The 15,479-nt window shown below is 39.8% G+C and overlaps 1 protein-coding gene across 3 annotated transcripts in view; it reads right to left on the bottom strand.

Moving 5' to 3' along the window:
- Nucleotides 1-1,604: 1,604 nt before the first annotated feature.
- The window catches only part of SOCS6 (suppressor of cytokine signaling 6), a 38,320-nt gene continuing 24,445 nt past the window's right edge, over nucleotides 1,605-15,479 (bottom strand). For all 3 annotated transcript variants that reach the window (XM_022584278.3, XM_022584284.3, XM_022584281.2), the window contains one exon: nucleotides 1,605-11,790. In XM_022584278.3, coding sequence (XP_022439986.1) covers nucleotides 10,054-11,661 — 1,608 coding nt within the window. In that variant the 5' untranslated portion in view covers nucleotides 11,662-11,790 and the 3' untranslated portion in view covers nucleotides 1,605-10,053. The remainder of the gene's footprint in view (nucleotides 11,791-15,479) is intronic.

Raw genomic sequence — 15,479 nt, 5'->3', positions numbered from 1 at the left:
GGGTTAGAAGACTCCAGGGATGGGGGTGGCAAGAGCAGAGTAAAAGCAAATTAATCCCAGGATGTTTTCCATCCAGAGTAAATTCATCTACTGACGATGGAAGGTGGAAAAAGTTCTCTTGGTTAGGGATTGGGTTTGTCTAGAACTTTTAAACAACCAAAAACACCATTATAGGTCATATAGGTCATGAGAACTATCATTACAACCAAACATCTAACTAAATGGGAAAGAAATTAATTTCTGCCAGTTAGGCAATACTAAGTTCTTAACCTTGTTATAATAAAAGCTGTCCCTTTAAATAGTTCAGTAAGACAAAGACTTTTCTTTATTTCCATAGATGGGTCAAAAGGTGCACGCAATACCTGATGTTCTATGGAGTAAATGCTCTGGGCACAGCAGAGTCTTCATACCACGGCACACTATTTTTTAGGGAAAAAAAGAAAATGAGAAATGTAGGGAACGTAGGAAATTCCACGCCCAGGGAATCTTGTATCTACTCTGCAATTCATATATCTGAAAATTATTAACTATCAATGGGTTTCCCTGGTGGCACACTGGTTAAAAATCCACCTGCCAATTCAGGGGACACGGGTTCGAGCCCTGGTCCTGGAAGATCCCACATGCCATGGAGCAACTAAGCCTGTGTGCCACAACTACTGAGACTGTGCTCTAAAGCCCACGAGCCACAACTACTGAAGCCCATGTGTCACAACTACTGAAGCCCACACACCTACAGCCGATGCTCTGCAACAAGAGAAGCCACCACAATGAGAAGCCCGTGTACCACAACGAACAGTAGCCCCCGCTCGCTGCAACTAGAGAAAGCCTGCACACAGCAACGAAGACCCAATGCGGCAATAAATAAATAAATAAATAAATTTATTTTTAAAAACATTATTAACTATCGAAAGATTAAAGTTATTTTTAATAAGATACTTTAGAATTTTTAGGCTTCCCTGGTGGTGCAGTGGTTGGGAATCCGCCTGCCAATGCAGGGGACACGGGTTCGTGCCCCGGTCCGGGAAGATCTCACATGCCGCAGAGCGGCTGGGCCCATGAGTCATGGCCGCTGAGCCTGTGCCTCCGGAGCCTGTTGCTACGCAACGGGAGAGGCCGCAGCAGTGAGAGGCCCACGTACCGCAAAAAAAAAAAAAAAAAAAAAAGAAAGATACTTTAGAATTTTTAAAGTGTTTTAGTTTAGGCAATATTTATTAAAGTTAAAATGTAGTAAAACCAGTAGTAAAATTCTGATAACCTCCTCTCTGTTCTCATCTTAATGAGATGACTTTATTCTGAGAGGGTTTTCACATTTTCTTTGATCTCTGTCAAAACTCAGTGTAGCTGGAAGCAACCTAAGTGTCCATCAACAGATGAATGGATAAAGAAGGTGTGGCATGTAAATACAATAGAATATTACTCAGCCATAAAAAGAAACAAAATTGAGTTAAAAGAAACGAAACTGAGTTATCTGCAGTGTGGTGGATGGACCTAGAGTCTGTCATACAGAGTGAAGTAAGTCAGAAAGAGAAAAACACATACCATATGCCAACACATATATATGGACTCTAAAAAAGAAAAAAAAAGGTTCTGATGAACCTAGGGGCATGACAGGAATAAAGACACAGATGTAGAAAGTGGACTTGAGGACACGGGGAGGGGGAAGGGTAAGCTGGGACGAAGTGAGAGAGTGGCATGGACATATATACACTCCCAAATGTAAAATAGATAGCTAGTGGGAAGCAGCCGCATAGCACAGGGAGATCAGCTCGGTGCTTTGTGACCACCTAGACAGGTGGGATAGGGAGGGTGGGAGGGAGACGCAAGAGGGAGGGGATATGGGGATATATGTATACATACAGCTGATTCACTTTGTTATACAGCAGAAACTAACACATTGTAAAGCAATTATACTCCAATAAAGATGTTTAAGAAAAAAAAAAAAACCTCAGTGTAGGGACTTCCCTGGTGGTCCAGTGGTTAAGACTCCACACACCCAATGCAGGGGGCCTGGGTTCAATCCCTGGTCGGGGAACTAGATCCCACATGCTGCTGCAAAGATTCCGCATACCATAACTAAGACCCGGTGCAGCCAAATAAATAAATGATGGGCTTAACAATAACCTGGAGATTGCAGATGTAAGGATTAACTAATTTAAAGCTCCAGCAAGAGAAATTATACAATCTGAAGCACTGAGAGAAAAATGGTTGAGCAAATAAAGAGCCTCAATGATATTTCGGAAAATATCAAGCAGTCTAACACACATGAAATTGGAATCCTACAGGGAGAGGACAGCAAGAAAGGGACAGAAAGTATTAAATAAATAATTTAACAAAAATTTCCTAAAGTTGGTGAAAGACATGACTTACAGATCCAAGAAGCATAATACATCCCATATATACAGGATAAATACAAAGAGAAACACACAACTCAGTACCTCGTAATCAGACTACTGAAAAATAAAAATATAGAGAAAAATCCAAAAGATAAAATAAAAAATAATAAAGAGAAAGAGAAAAATCTTAAAAGCTGCTGCGGGTCAGAGGATTACACAAAATTGACAGAGAACAATAATATAAATGATGGCTAATTTCTCATCAGCAACATTGGGGCCCTGAAGACAATGGAATGGTGTTTTTAAAGTGCGTAAGGAGAAAAATACAGTCAGCCCAGAATTCTACATCTAGTGGAAATATCTTTCAAAAAAGGGGTAAAATAAAGATATTTCAGTTAAACAAAAAATGAGAGAATTCATTGCCCTCAGACTTGCACTATGAGAAACACTAAAATTCATTTTAAATAGAATTTAGCTACTTTCACCTAATTCTCTAAACTCTTCAGGCTAATCATATGTGCTGACAGAGTTTAGGACAACGATTCCAAGTCTATAATGAAAAGAGTATTTGTTTTAATGGTACTGAGCTGTGTATAATATAAATCACTATTTCCCAGAAGTATGGAGGGGAATTTCGCTTAGATTGATCATAATTATCATATGAACACGGGTGGTTAATTTTTCTACTCATTTAGGTATGGGCAGAGAAGCTGAACATAGGGTGGAAGTATAGTTAGAACTTCTTTTGGAAGGAAGTTGTTGCTCAGGGTGTGGAAGTGAGTTGGCCAAGCATGGGTATAGGAAATGAAAGAGAAACGGTGGGGTCTTTCTTCTGCTATAAAGCAAAAAACCATGGCTCCTAGTACAACAGGGCACAATGAATGTCTCAGGCAATCTGATCAAATTCATTAGCAAAAAAAAGCAGAATTAACACTTTTCCTCATGCACCAAACATGTGGAGAAGTCCTCCGAAGAGTTCAATTTCACTGAATCTTGTTCCTGTATTAGTATATTAGGTAGTTTTAAGAAACTTGACGAGGCCATACAAGGGAAAGCAGTGGTCCCCTTCCTCGGCAATAGCATATGAAGCCCCCCAGATACTCCACCAGTTAGGCCTCCGTAAGTTGTTTAAACTACAGAGTAGTCCCCTAGAGGAGAAGACAGTAGGTCACTCACTTGCTTCTGCTACAGTTCTTTCCCCTGACAATCACAGATAGAAACGCTCTAAATAATAGAAAACCCTGAAGAAAGGCAGGGTATCACATGGGATGAGCACACAGATTTCAGAGCCTGACCGTATGAGTTTAAAACTGGGTTCTTTGTGGCTTTGGGGAAGTTTACCTCTGCCTCAGTTTCCTTTTTTTATGACCCTCAAGTGCCTGCCTTGCATAGAGCTCTTATGAGGATATGAAATACATGTTAGGTTATTAGCAGTATATGTATTTTCACAACGTGTTTTCTATTATAATTAAAAAATGAATGGTGTAAAATCCAGCTCTCTGGTTTCATCTGTAGATTCTACTAAGTAGACTCCCGGAGAACCCCCAGTTTTTGCAGGGAAATGGATTCTTCTGCATTTAAAGATATACATCTATTGGTTTTCCAGGCAAGTGTCACACCGAATAGTCACTGTTAGGCTGGTAATACTTAGGGCCAAATGGCGCTCACCAGTTGCCAGCCACAAGAGAACAGTGTGTCAAGGACTACAGTGAGAAGTGGGCTGTGACAAAGGCATTAGGTGAGCAGGTGGCTTCAGAGTGACAGTTCTCAATGGAGAGGACCAGAGACACTACCTCTTAAAGCTGTTGGGGTGGAACGGCGCCAGAGGCCAGATTATTTACACAAAGGAAGGGAGGTTCTCTTTAACGGGATTCTAGGATGGAATTCCATGTATTTAAGAGAACATTATACAACTTCACTTGTGACCTAGGCTGGTGTTATCAAAAGCTAGTGTCTATTAGACTTACAGAACAAAGTGAGAGACCAGAAAAAGCTAGCTTCCTAAAAGAATCTGTGCTTCCTAAAACTTCCTTGGTGTGGGGAAATCCATGGCTCATGATCAAAAAGAGTCTTCAACTTAAGATGGACCCTTTATTTGCAAGCAAGTTACCAAGGACAGAATTTGATGGCCCAAAATGACCTCTAGGCAAAGGCAACTGGCCCTGTTCATAAACCCTGTCAAAATAATCCCAGCTCTGGTCAGCTTCTCCTTGGCTTTTACAGTCTGAAGGAGCCCTTCCCAGGAGGACCCTCCTCCAACCCTTCTGGAAGAGGTGGTGAGGCTGCCTGGTATTAAGTACGGAAAATGCAATTTAAAACAAAACTCCAGGAGTCTGGCTACAAAATTCAGCTGTGCTCAGAAATGGATGCTTAACGCAGACACCCACTCCTACTGGGTTCTTTGTCAGTGTCAGGCCCTGGTGTTAACAGGAGGCCCTGGACTCTGGGAAGGAGGCTTGGGGAAGGCGGACGGGGATGGTGGGAACAAAGAAGCTGAGGCAGAAACATCCGTTCGCAAGACAAGTCATGCAAAAAGAGCAGGACGAACAAACACTAGTCAATTTTTTAAAAAAAGATGTTTCAGAAGGTTGGGAAGCCCTTAAAACTGGAGACTGGAATACGAATAAGCTAAAAGAATTAAAGGAAATGTTTTAAAAAATAATGAAGTTTAAATGAAGCTAAAGAGTTGAAAGAAAAAAAGAAAACTAGATTGGAGGTTAAAATAGCAGACAATAAGGACTAAATTGAAGTGAAATAAAGGTTAACATATTTTTGACTCAGAAAGTTGAAGGTCTAGTAAAAGAATAAGTAAAATCTGTGAGGTTAAAAAAGTTAAAGGTGAGGTGGCAGGCAGTACGAGAAACTGACTATGGTCAGCATGATAATCAATTAGGATGCTCTGAGGTGGACCCAATGTTCTCAGTAAGTCATCTCACAGTGGACAGCAAGTTTTGCTCTCTTGTTGAATGAGTAAGAATCTGTTTATTTGGCTAGGGTGTAAGTTTGTGAAGTCTATACTTCTACATAGTTCTTGAGGCCTGACCATTCTCTTTCCTTAATTTCATATTTCACTAGCACCACCATCAGCAAAGTCTGACATTAGAATCAATGCTGTCTATTGATACCAGTGCTGGAAAATGTGGTTAGAACATGACGTTATTTGGAGTCTATGAAAGACAAAATTTGTGATATATTCTGAACAAGGTCATTTAAAAATTTATCTTTGTATCAGCTATGATAAAAGCCTTGTTAAAAAGTAATAGAACAACAAAACGCGAAAGAACGTTTAACCCAATATGGTGTTTAAGAACTTTAAAGGCATATAATGAAATTCAGGGGCTATGAGAACTCATTCCTGCCTATGAAGGGATTTCTAAATGACTTCTACACAAACCACTATTTTGATAACCTGGTTCTATATCTGTGAAAATACCATTAAGTAATAAGGGACATATTTTTTCAAATGTCACAATCCAAACATTTTACCATTAGGCCTAACATTCTTTTAAATGAGGTTTTATTACTGTGTCAATTTTAATTAGTCTTTGCTTTGCAAATGTTCTGCCAACTCACTCCAGCTTTTGTATTGAAGGCTCTAAGATATCAGCAACATTGGCTAATTCCTAATTTGTTGGATGTCTCCTATGTCACCATTTCACTTTTGCTGTTTTACTAAAATTTGTTGGTACCTACCCTCCAGTAACTGCCCAGTTTATGGGACATCCAGAAATTATCTAGTTAACCCTATACTAATTAAAATCCAACTCTGCATCTGGTTATTAAATAGACTGCAAGGCAGACCTTGTGAACGAAATTTTTATTTACACACTGTATCTAGAAGCAGATACATAAATTCTTTATACGATTAATTTCCAAAAATGTGCAAGAAATTACTCTAATTTGTTTACAAACCAAAACACCTATTAAAATCAATGGACTTTGGATAATTCATTCTGTGGCGTTCTCAGTACAAATGGTTCACACCTGATTCGAAACATACAGAAAAGTGTAAACTACAGCAATCTGGATTGCAAGTATTAATTCCATGGCACTCCAACGACTATAAAATGTCTTTAACCCAACATGTATACTTATTACAAAATTCTATAAGAATCTTTCATCATCTCTGGATGTAGAGTTTGGATCACTTTTCAGAAACGGCAGCTACACATTCGGCATGTTTTAACTGATTAATAAAAAAGGATGTTTATAAAAAATCTTTACAGGATTAAAAAAGTATTAAAAGAAACCGAATTTGTGATTACTAGCGTACCAATACTTTATTCTAGAATTTTAAAGTTATTTATTTACGGAACTGGCGACTGTTCCTTATTAGAGTTTTCAACCAAACTGTCTATTGCTGGTAGCATGATTTCATTTTCAAATTACGACTTCGCATTCGATGAAAAGCCATGAACATTTAAAATACGTTACTTTGAATCATTCATAAAGCAAGTATCTCTCATATACAATGTGAAATGTACAATGATCAAAATTGGCATTTCTGAAAGCACTGTTAAGAAAGATATTCAGACTGGTAGCACTAGTAGAGACACTCCATATAACCTACCTAAGATTTCAGTAACTTTTATCCTGTTTCAGTAATACTGGCTCAGAAGTTATCATGTGTATATACTTGGGTTTTACTTCCTATATGCCAGTGATATAGCCTTTTGGCACATGATTTTCTTTAACAGCAAGATGGTTGCCCTGTGTAGCTGGTTTCCTTAAAAACTATTTTTAGTTCTATGATCGTTTCCTGTGATATTTTTTGACCTTCCAAAATTTTCACATTATTGCACCAAACAGAGAACAGTTTTCCTTAGAAAGAGACTTTTTCAAGTACTTTCTATGCTTTCTTATTATTTGTAAAATTGCATAATAGTGTCCTAGTAACACTGGAAATAGCTTCTGGCCTCCATCATGTTTCTGTGATGAGATATTTGATAAAAAGCAACTCTGATTCATTTATTATGGCAGAAAGATACAGCTTTCTTGTTTTCTTTTTCTTGCCTTGAGCTCAGATTTTCAGAAACACATATTTAAGAAATCACTTACAGGTAGTGCCCATGTCATCTACGCTACCATTCAACAGAATCCAGAAATTCACCCAAATGCTACCTAGACAAAACTACAGGATGATTTCTCTTTTTCCCCTTTCCAATTTTAACCAGACTGTTTTACTACCCTACAAAGCCAGTCTTTCACATTATGTTGTACTGCCTATATGCCAAATGGTTCTCTTTAAACAAAAGCAGAAAATACTGCAACGCTCCTTTCTCTGTTTGTAAATAACTTCTTGGCAAATATTTTAATTTTTACTGATACACTATCAGACCCTAGCAATTTGAAATTGGATTAGAATAGGGCATTTTACTTAAAAGTATTTTATATTATGAACATAAAAAAGCACATTAAAGATTGGCTTTCTGAATTAGAACAGTATCAAGACTTGCCCTCCATAAAAACACGAAATACGATTTTAAAACCATTTATATGGAAATCAGAATGATCTTAACTTGAAACCAAATGGCTAGATCTTAAACACATGGTATCATGAGGAAGGCGTGGGGAACAGGCTACGCCCACATTAAAATGGGGTTCAGGGCAGTCCAAAGACCTCTGTGCACCACGATCTCACAAAGAGTACATGTAAATGCTTCTAGAAACATGGAGAAGCCATCTCAACATTTATTATTAATACACAGTGACTCTGTGACAATACCTGCCATCTAATATAGATGCACAGGGACTTTTAACTCACCCTAGATATATTTTAAATTGTTTAAAAATAAATAGTTTTGCAAAAAAATAGTTTAAATGTCTTGCATTAATTTGATAAGTTTACAACTCTGTAATAGTTCTTAATCCAAATAGCTTACAATGAACACTTAAATTATATTATTACAGTATACTCCATATTCCATCTTATTAGGTGAAAACATATCAGAAAATGAAAGAGGAGTCTTTGTAACAAGGTACAATCAAACATTCCACCAAAATTAAGTACCTTTTCCCCTTTAAGTCAAAATATCATAACAGATATTATGGCATTGTGCCTTTTCTTGGTAATTCTCAGTTGACTCTAAAAAACAAAGAGAAAAACATGGGGATACTGCTTATGTCTGAATGTCAACGCTATTAAATTTGATCTGAGACCTTTACTCTTGTTTTTAAATGGGGGTAAGAGATAGGAAAACCGAGGGACAAAGGAAGAAATGTCTTAAATTACATGCTTCGTCTGAGAGGGAAACATTTCCTTTAAAGTTATGTAGCTAGAAAACATCTTCTGGATGGAGCAATTCCGAAACACTAAAGAATCATGCAGTAAATAAACACTGCATTTCAAAATAAAAAGTATTGGAGGTAACATACTCCACCCCCGCCCAAAGGACTGACTCAGAAGAGATGAAAAAACTAATGATGTCAATTTACTAAGGACTTAAAAAGAAACAAATAGAAAACGTATTTTTAAAGGTCAGTATATACGGTAGGCAAACACTTCCATACACCTGATTGGGTTTTAATATTTTTCTTACATGGTGCTCCACAATCTCCACAGTTTTTCAACTAAAGTCACTGGGTTTTTTTGGTTTTTTGTTTTTGTTTTTTTGGTGGGGGGAAGGAAGGGTCAAATCTAGCACATCTTAATAGTGACTGCATAAAAGAAAAATATAAACCTAACTTTAAAACAATGTTTTCTTTCTATTCAAATCAATTTAAAACTTTATATAAACTTTGTGTTGCAAGAGGATCTAGTCCATTTATGAAAATCATTTCTACATCAAGTTCACCCAAGAAAATGTTGACTAAGCTAAAGAAATCACAGATAAAACATTTTACCAAAGGAAAGTATAGGTAACAATAAAACTGCTTAACACCGGAAACTATGATCATCTAGTATTTCTTTAATAGTTCTAGTTCCATTAGGTCTTTATATGTTACGCCAATTTGTACCAGAGTTTAATGACAGAAAAGGCAACCATTTCTAAATTGGTGGTATACATTTCTTTACAATTCTGTAAGGCCATTTATTAAAACAGACAAACCACAAGATGAAAATGAAGGCAACAGAAAAGTCCAACTTCTCACAACCAAAATAACAGCACAACCTTGAAAATAATTTAGAACTGAATGTTGTAAAAGATATGTAGCAGATCTCTGTTCCATTACCCAAGATTACGTCAGTTCATAATTCTAAATAAATCCTTCTGAAGTATGAAATTAAAAATCATTTTCAGTGTAGGTGTGACTTCTGTGATTTATCACACGGCTATGTTTACTCAACACTATCTTTGAAAACGGGCCATTGAAAGAGACATAACAATGTTCATTCTATAAGTTTCATTTAACTTTACTTAGGATTGAATACACATGAAATGTGCTTTTAATGCATAAAAATCACAGTGGATAGCAGCAAAGGACTGGGGGCGGGGTGGGTAAGGAGAATCTGATAATTCACATTGTGATTATTCTGCACACTGATGGAAGATAGTTCACTCTTCTAAAACCTCAAGACTTCCCTTTTTAAAGAACCAAAGTAAACCCAAGACACCTTGCCGACACTTCCCCACCCCTAAACGGACTGGTTACTCTTTTACACATAAAACTGAAACAGTATGGCAGCAAAAGATTTTGATAGCAATGGAAAGTCTGTAAACTGTATTTCAATCTCTTTTCCTTCCTCCCCAAGTGCAAGACGCAGGGTTCTCATAGCCTCTCAGTAGTGCTTCTCCTGTAAATAATCCTTCATTTTGTTTGGCAGAGGCAGCTTCTGAATCAGGTCTATTCTGGTGTACTGACGGATGACGAACCGGCACAGGTACTGCAGGGAGCGCACCTGCATGAAGCGGGACACGGGGTTGGTCAGCCTGACGGGGTAGGTGGCCGAGCCCGGCAGGCGAGACCTGGAGTAACAGAAGGCCCCGTTCTCGGAGTCCCTGACTGAGTGCTCGATCAGGTCCACGATAGACGTGTGTCCTTCCACGTCCGGCTGTTCATAAAAGCTAAACCTACCATTTGAATGTTCGATTCTAGTGTGAAGGGTCTTGCCATGCGAGCGGAAGCTCAAGCTTAAAAGGTAGCGGTCGTCAGAACTGTCCCGAACGAGGAAAGAGCCATCCGGCACGTTGGCCAGCTTCCCTTCTGCCTCCCAGCGAGTGATGGGGCCCCAGTACCATCCCTGTTTCGCAAGTTTCTTCAGCTCCTCCGTAAGGCTTGTCACGACCATGGGACCACTACTCTGCACCGAGTCATAAACTCTGGCAACCCCGGGGGCAGAGTTAGGATCGAAATTCAAGTGACAGCGCATACTTTCGGCCACGTGGGCGTCGGAGCTGGCGAGCCCGCCGAAGTTCCTTTGGATCTGATTCGTCTGCAGGGGAGGTAGCAACGGTGAGAGTGGCGGGGCGTCGTCGGGACTCGCTCTTGGGCTCTGCAGCACGACTCCCGTGGTGCCGATCAGCAAGCCATTCACCGACTGGTCCACGAAGATCTCTGGGGCCACCACGAGGTCCGGGTCTACCTGATTCTCGTCTTCGGGGAAGGAGCCCCCTCCCACTGGAGGAGGGACCGCGGAGACTTCCATGGGGGAGGAGCCGTCCAGACAATAGCCGCGCGGTCCTTCCAGAGGGTACATCCCCTCCTCCAAAGGCACAGTGTACTGAATGTAGTCCTGAGGCACGAGTCCGATAACGACAGGCACATGTTCTTCCAGGTGGAGATGCAGGTCCCCATCCTGAGACTCAGAACTCTTGAGCGAGTTCGTCTGTTCTTGGCACGCGGTGTCGGCCTGGAGGTCGTGGAAGTCCTTGCGCACGCCGTTCAGGGCCGGGCCCGGGCCGGGCGAGTGGACCAGGGCCTTGACCCTCACCTCCATCTTGATGCACGTCTCCTCCGACGCGGTGGGGCGCAGGGGCCACGGCGTGGGGCTGTAGTGGTGGCTGCGCAGCGAGGTGGACCTCATGGGCCTCTGCGCCCTCACGTCCTTGAAGACGATGGGGGCTGAGGAGGAGGAGAAGGTGTCCTCGTCCGCGGAGCCCCCGGAGGGCACGCCGCCCTTGCCCTTCGGCTTCTGTTTCGCAGACAGCCGTCTTTTCAACGTACCCATTAGGCTTTCACTTTTTGATCTACTCTTTCCGCCTTTTTCATCTTCACTGTTGAGATCACAGCTGGCTATATCTTTCCCATAGCAGCTACCAAATAAGGAATCCTCTTTTCCAAAGTCACTGGCTAGTGATGGTTGTTGTACAACCATAAAATCCGCTTCTTCTTTACTTTTATTCAAGTTGAAAGATTTCCGGAAGGTTTTAAGACTAATCTTCTTCATTCTGACTAGTTACCTAATCCAAGGGAATCAATTTCTCTCTGGAATATTATCCTCGAACATCTGGAGAGGCTGCACGCAATGCTGCATCTATGTATTTTTCCCACTTCATTTACCCTTTGGAGCCATTTTCTAAAAAAATGCAAAAAATAAAAAATGTTAGAAGGTCATGTTAAAAAATATCTCCACAAAAAGTTTTATTTTAGTCACTTTCAATCCTTTAGCTTCTGAACAAGGATGCCTGAGTATGTTTATAAGAAGGTAAGCTCCATTAAGACATATTTTTTCCATTTCACATAGCACAATGCATCACTGCCTACTACATGATCAGCACTGGACAAATATTTGATAATGCTTAGAGAGCAACCCCGACTCTACCTCTTTCCTTTCTGCACCTTACTTTGATTTTACCCTAATTACGGTTGGTGTTCCTTACTTCCTAACACAGCTCTAACAGAGCCACTCATCCTCTTCACACTGATCCACACCGGCCCCGGCCTCTCCAGCTACCAAGCTACCAGCCTGTGTCTTGCAAACGGCCAGCACTCAACAGAGAAGGCCCCACATCCGTAATAAGCCTCATCGATTCTACAACAAGCTATACATATTTTTAAATATTCAAACATCTGTAAAAATGAATTAAAGCAGTCCCATCATCTGTGATGAGTTATCTAGGAAAAGCCTAGAAATGTCCTTCTATAGCCATGAGTTAGTTCAGCGAGAACAGGGCCCATCCACCTTCGCGTTGCCAGTACCCTGCACAGCCAAGAGCGCCCCGAGAGGGGTACTTGCAGCTTCAACACTTTCACCTGCAGGGAACACTCTTAACAACTAGCTAAGTACAATTCATCATAGTAGTAGAAACTGCATTTATTTGTCTTAACAGGTAGAAATTGGTGACCTGAAGACTAATAAAAGCCTCCCTGTGTTAAGTGATAATTTTCTGGCTCACTAGCAATGAACCCAATTTTGTCCACCAAAAAACTGGGCATCAGTTCACACAGATATTAAGAGAACGTAACTACCAATATCCATAAAACCAAAGGCTGTGAAAACCAGACAAAACAAACATGTTTTGCCACAACAACAGGGACGTTGCAAAGGAAGTAACGTTTACAATAATAACCGAACATCAGCAAATTCTCGATAAACGAGATCAATGGATCGGTATCCAAAATGGCTTGTATCTGGTCTGTCAGGAGCGTCACCCCCACCACCTCCCAAACCCAAGCATGTAAATCTATTTAAAGCTCGACGTAGACGGTCAGGCCCAGCTGACTTTCTAGGAATGGTATAAAATGTTAATTCAGATTTCTAATTATTAGAGAAGTGTAAATCAAAACTACATTGAGGTACCACCTCACATCTGTCACAACGGCCAACACTAAAAAGTCTACAAATAAAAAATGCTGGAGAGGGTGTGGAGAAAAGGGAAACCCTCCTGCACTGTTGGTGGGAATGTAAATTGATACAGCCACTGTGGAGAACAGTATGGAGGGTCCTCAAGAAACTAAAAACAGAATGACCATATGACCCAGCAATCCCACTCCTGGGCACATATCCTGACAAAACTCTAATTCAAAAAGACACATGCACCCCTATGTTCATAGCAGCACTATTCACAATAGCCAAGACATGGAAGCAACCTAAGTGTCCATCAACAGATGAATGGATAAAGAAGATGTGGTACACAGATATGATGGAATAGTACTCAGTCATAAAAAAGCATAAAATAATGTCATTTACAGCAACATGGATGCAACTTGACATTATCATACTAAGTAAGTCATAAAGAGAAAGACAAATACCATATGATATCACTTATATGTGGAATATAAAATATGACACAAATGAACCTATCTAAGAAACAGAAACAGACTCATGAACACAGAGAACAGACTTGTGGTTGCCAAGGAGGAGAGAGTTGCGGGAGGGATGGAGTGGAAGGCTGGGATTAGCAGATGCAAACCATTATATATAGAATGGATAAACAACAAGATCCTGCTATATAGCATAGGGAACAATATTTAATATCCTATGGTAAGCCATAATGGAAAAAAAATATTAAAGAATGTATATATGTATAACTGCATCACTTTGCTGTGCCGCAGAAATTAAAGCACTGTAAATCAGCTGCACTTCGATAAAAAGAGAGAAAAAAAAGTTCAGTTTCAATCTTAATTATGAAGCCTTTTGTTTTTCTACTGCTGTGCCTCGTTTATGCTATTTTTCTCCTCCTGATAAATGTTCTCTTCTTCTTTCCTAATCCACCTTTCAGGGAATTCCTTAAAAAATATACTTCCTCCTTAAATATTCTCTGATCACCCAGCCAGAAAGGAGTTCCCTCCCTTTTCTGGACTCCAAATACTCAATCTGTACCTCTTTAATAGTATGTCACACAGTGACTTAGAACTGCTTGTATTCTATTCATGTCTTATCTCTCCAACCAGACTGTAGTACTAAAAAACAGAGACCATGTCTTATTCGTTTTTTATATTCCTAACCAGGAACTATCATTAGATACTTAATAGACACTGCTTAAACTCTTTGATACCAAATAAATATTCCTTAGCTGTCAAGTAAACGGATAGAAAAATCCACTGTGCAAAACTGGCGAAATCTCCTCTTATCAAAATAAAGCACTCCATATGGCTGATTCGCTTTGGTGTGCAACAGAAACTAACACAGTATTGTGAAGCAATTATACTCCAATAAAGATCTAATAAAAAAATAAAAAATAAAAAAATAAAGCACTCTATCTCCTATAAGAATCAAAAGTCATTATTACAAATGATCAAGGATTGGCAATTCCACGTAAAAAAAGACACACAGAAAAACACGTGTCTATCTGTTAGCAAGCTCTACCATCCGGGTAATGGGTGCCTACTCCCATACTTCACATGGTATGTGTTCAGACATGTGAAAACTACTGAAGAAATTCCACCAAATAAATACTAGTAAAGAGAAGGAAGTAAATATACTAAATTACATCCCACCCCCCAATACTTAGTACCATGTAGTTGTATAAGTACATCTAAAAATAAAAAGTATCTTTGATCTCACAAGTTGAGGCTGGGTGAAAAGTGGCCTAACAATGACATTACCTATATAAGTACTATGCTGTCATCAGGTCCAAAAGAAACATAAGGTTGTCCTCAGTCTCAGAATATTACAGTAGGTGCTACAGACTGTCCTTTCTGCTTGTAAGCTGCTTTTCATAAAGTCCTCTACTGCCCTTTCCCCCTCCCATTTGTAAGATACTCTACTGGATCCAAGAGGAGTTAAGATGTGTGATTCAAAACTAAGAGATGAAATCTGTGAGCTCCAAGATGGGTGAAAGAAAACGACAAGTACACCAATATGTATAAAATAGATAACTAATAAGAACCTGCTGTATAAAAAATAAAATAAAATTCAAAAAAAGAAAAAAAAACGATAGGAAGAGACTGGACAGACACAATCTGATAGAGTATCTTTAAGCAGTCAACTACGAACATGACCAACGATTAAAAGCCTAAGTCAGACCAGACTGTAAATAAAGACACAGGGGAGGGCATAGTGATTCCTGATTCTGCTTCCTAGCTGCACCCTAACCTGCTGCACGCTAGCGTGCGGGTAAAATTCAGGAGGGGGTCTTAGTGGTTCTGCCAATCTGCTGAACTCACAGACCAAATACTCTATGTTCCTTTCTCTACCTGTCACTTTCCTCACACCCTCAAAGGAGTCCTGACCTACAAAAAAGGTCTTCTGTCTTCAGAGAAAACTCTGTACATGGGAAGAATGCACCTCAGTGGTAACAGAGCCAGTGGCCCTAAGGTCCC

Source organism: Delphinapterus leucas, chromosome 14 (assembly GCF_059928025.1).
Source record: "Delphinapterus leucas isolate spDelLeu-1000000601 "Yukka" chromosome 14, BTC_Dleu_Yukka2, whole genome shotgun sequence".
Taxonomy (NCBI): domain Eukaryota; kingdom Metazoa; phylum Chordata; class Mammalia; order Artiodactyla; family Monodontidae; genus Delphinapterus; species Delphinapterus leucas.
This window is presented reverse-complemented; position numbering and strand designations above follow the sequence as displayed.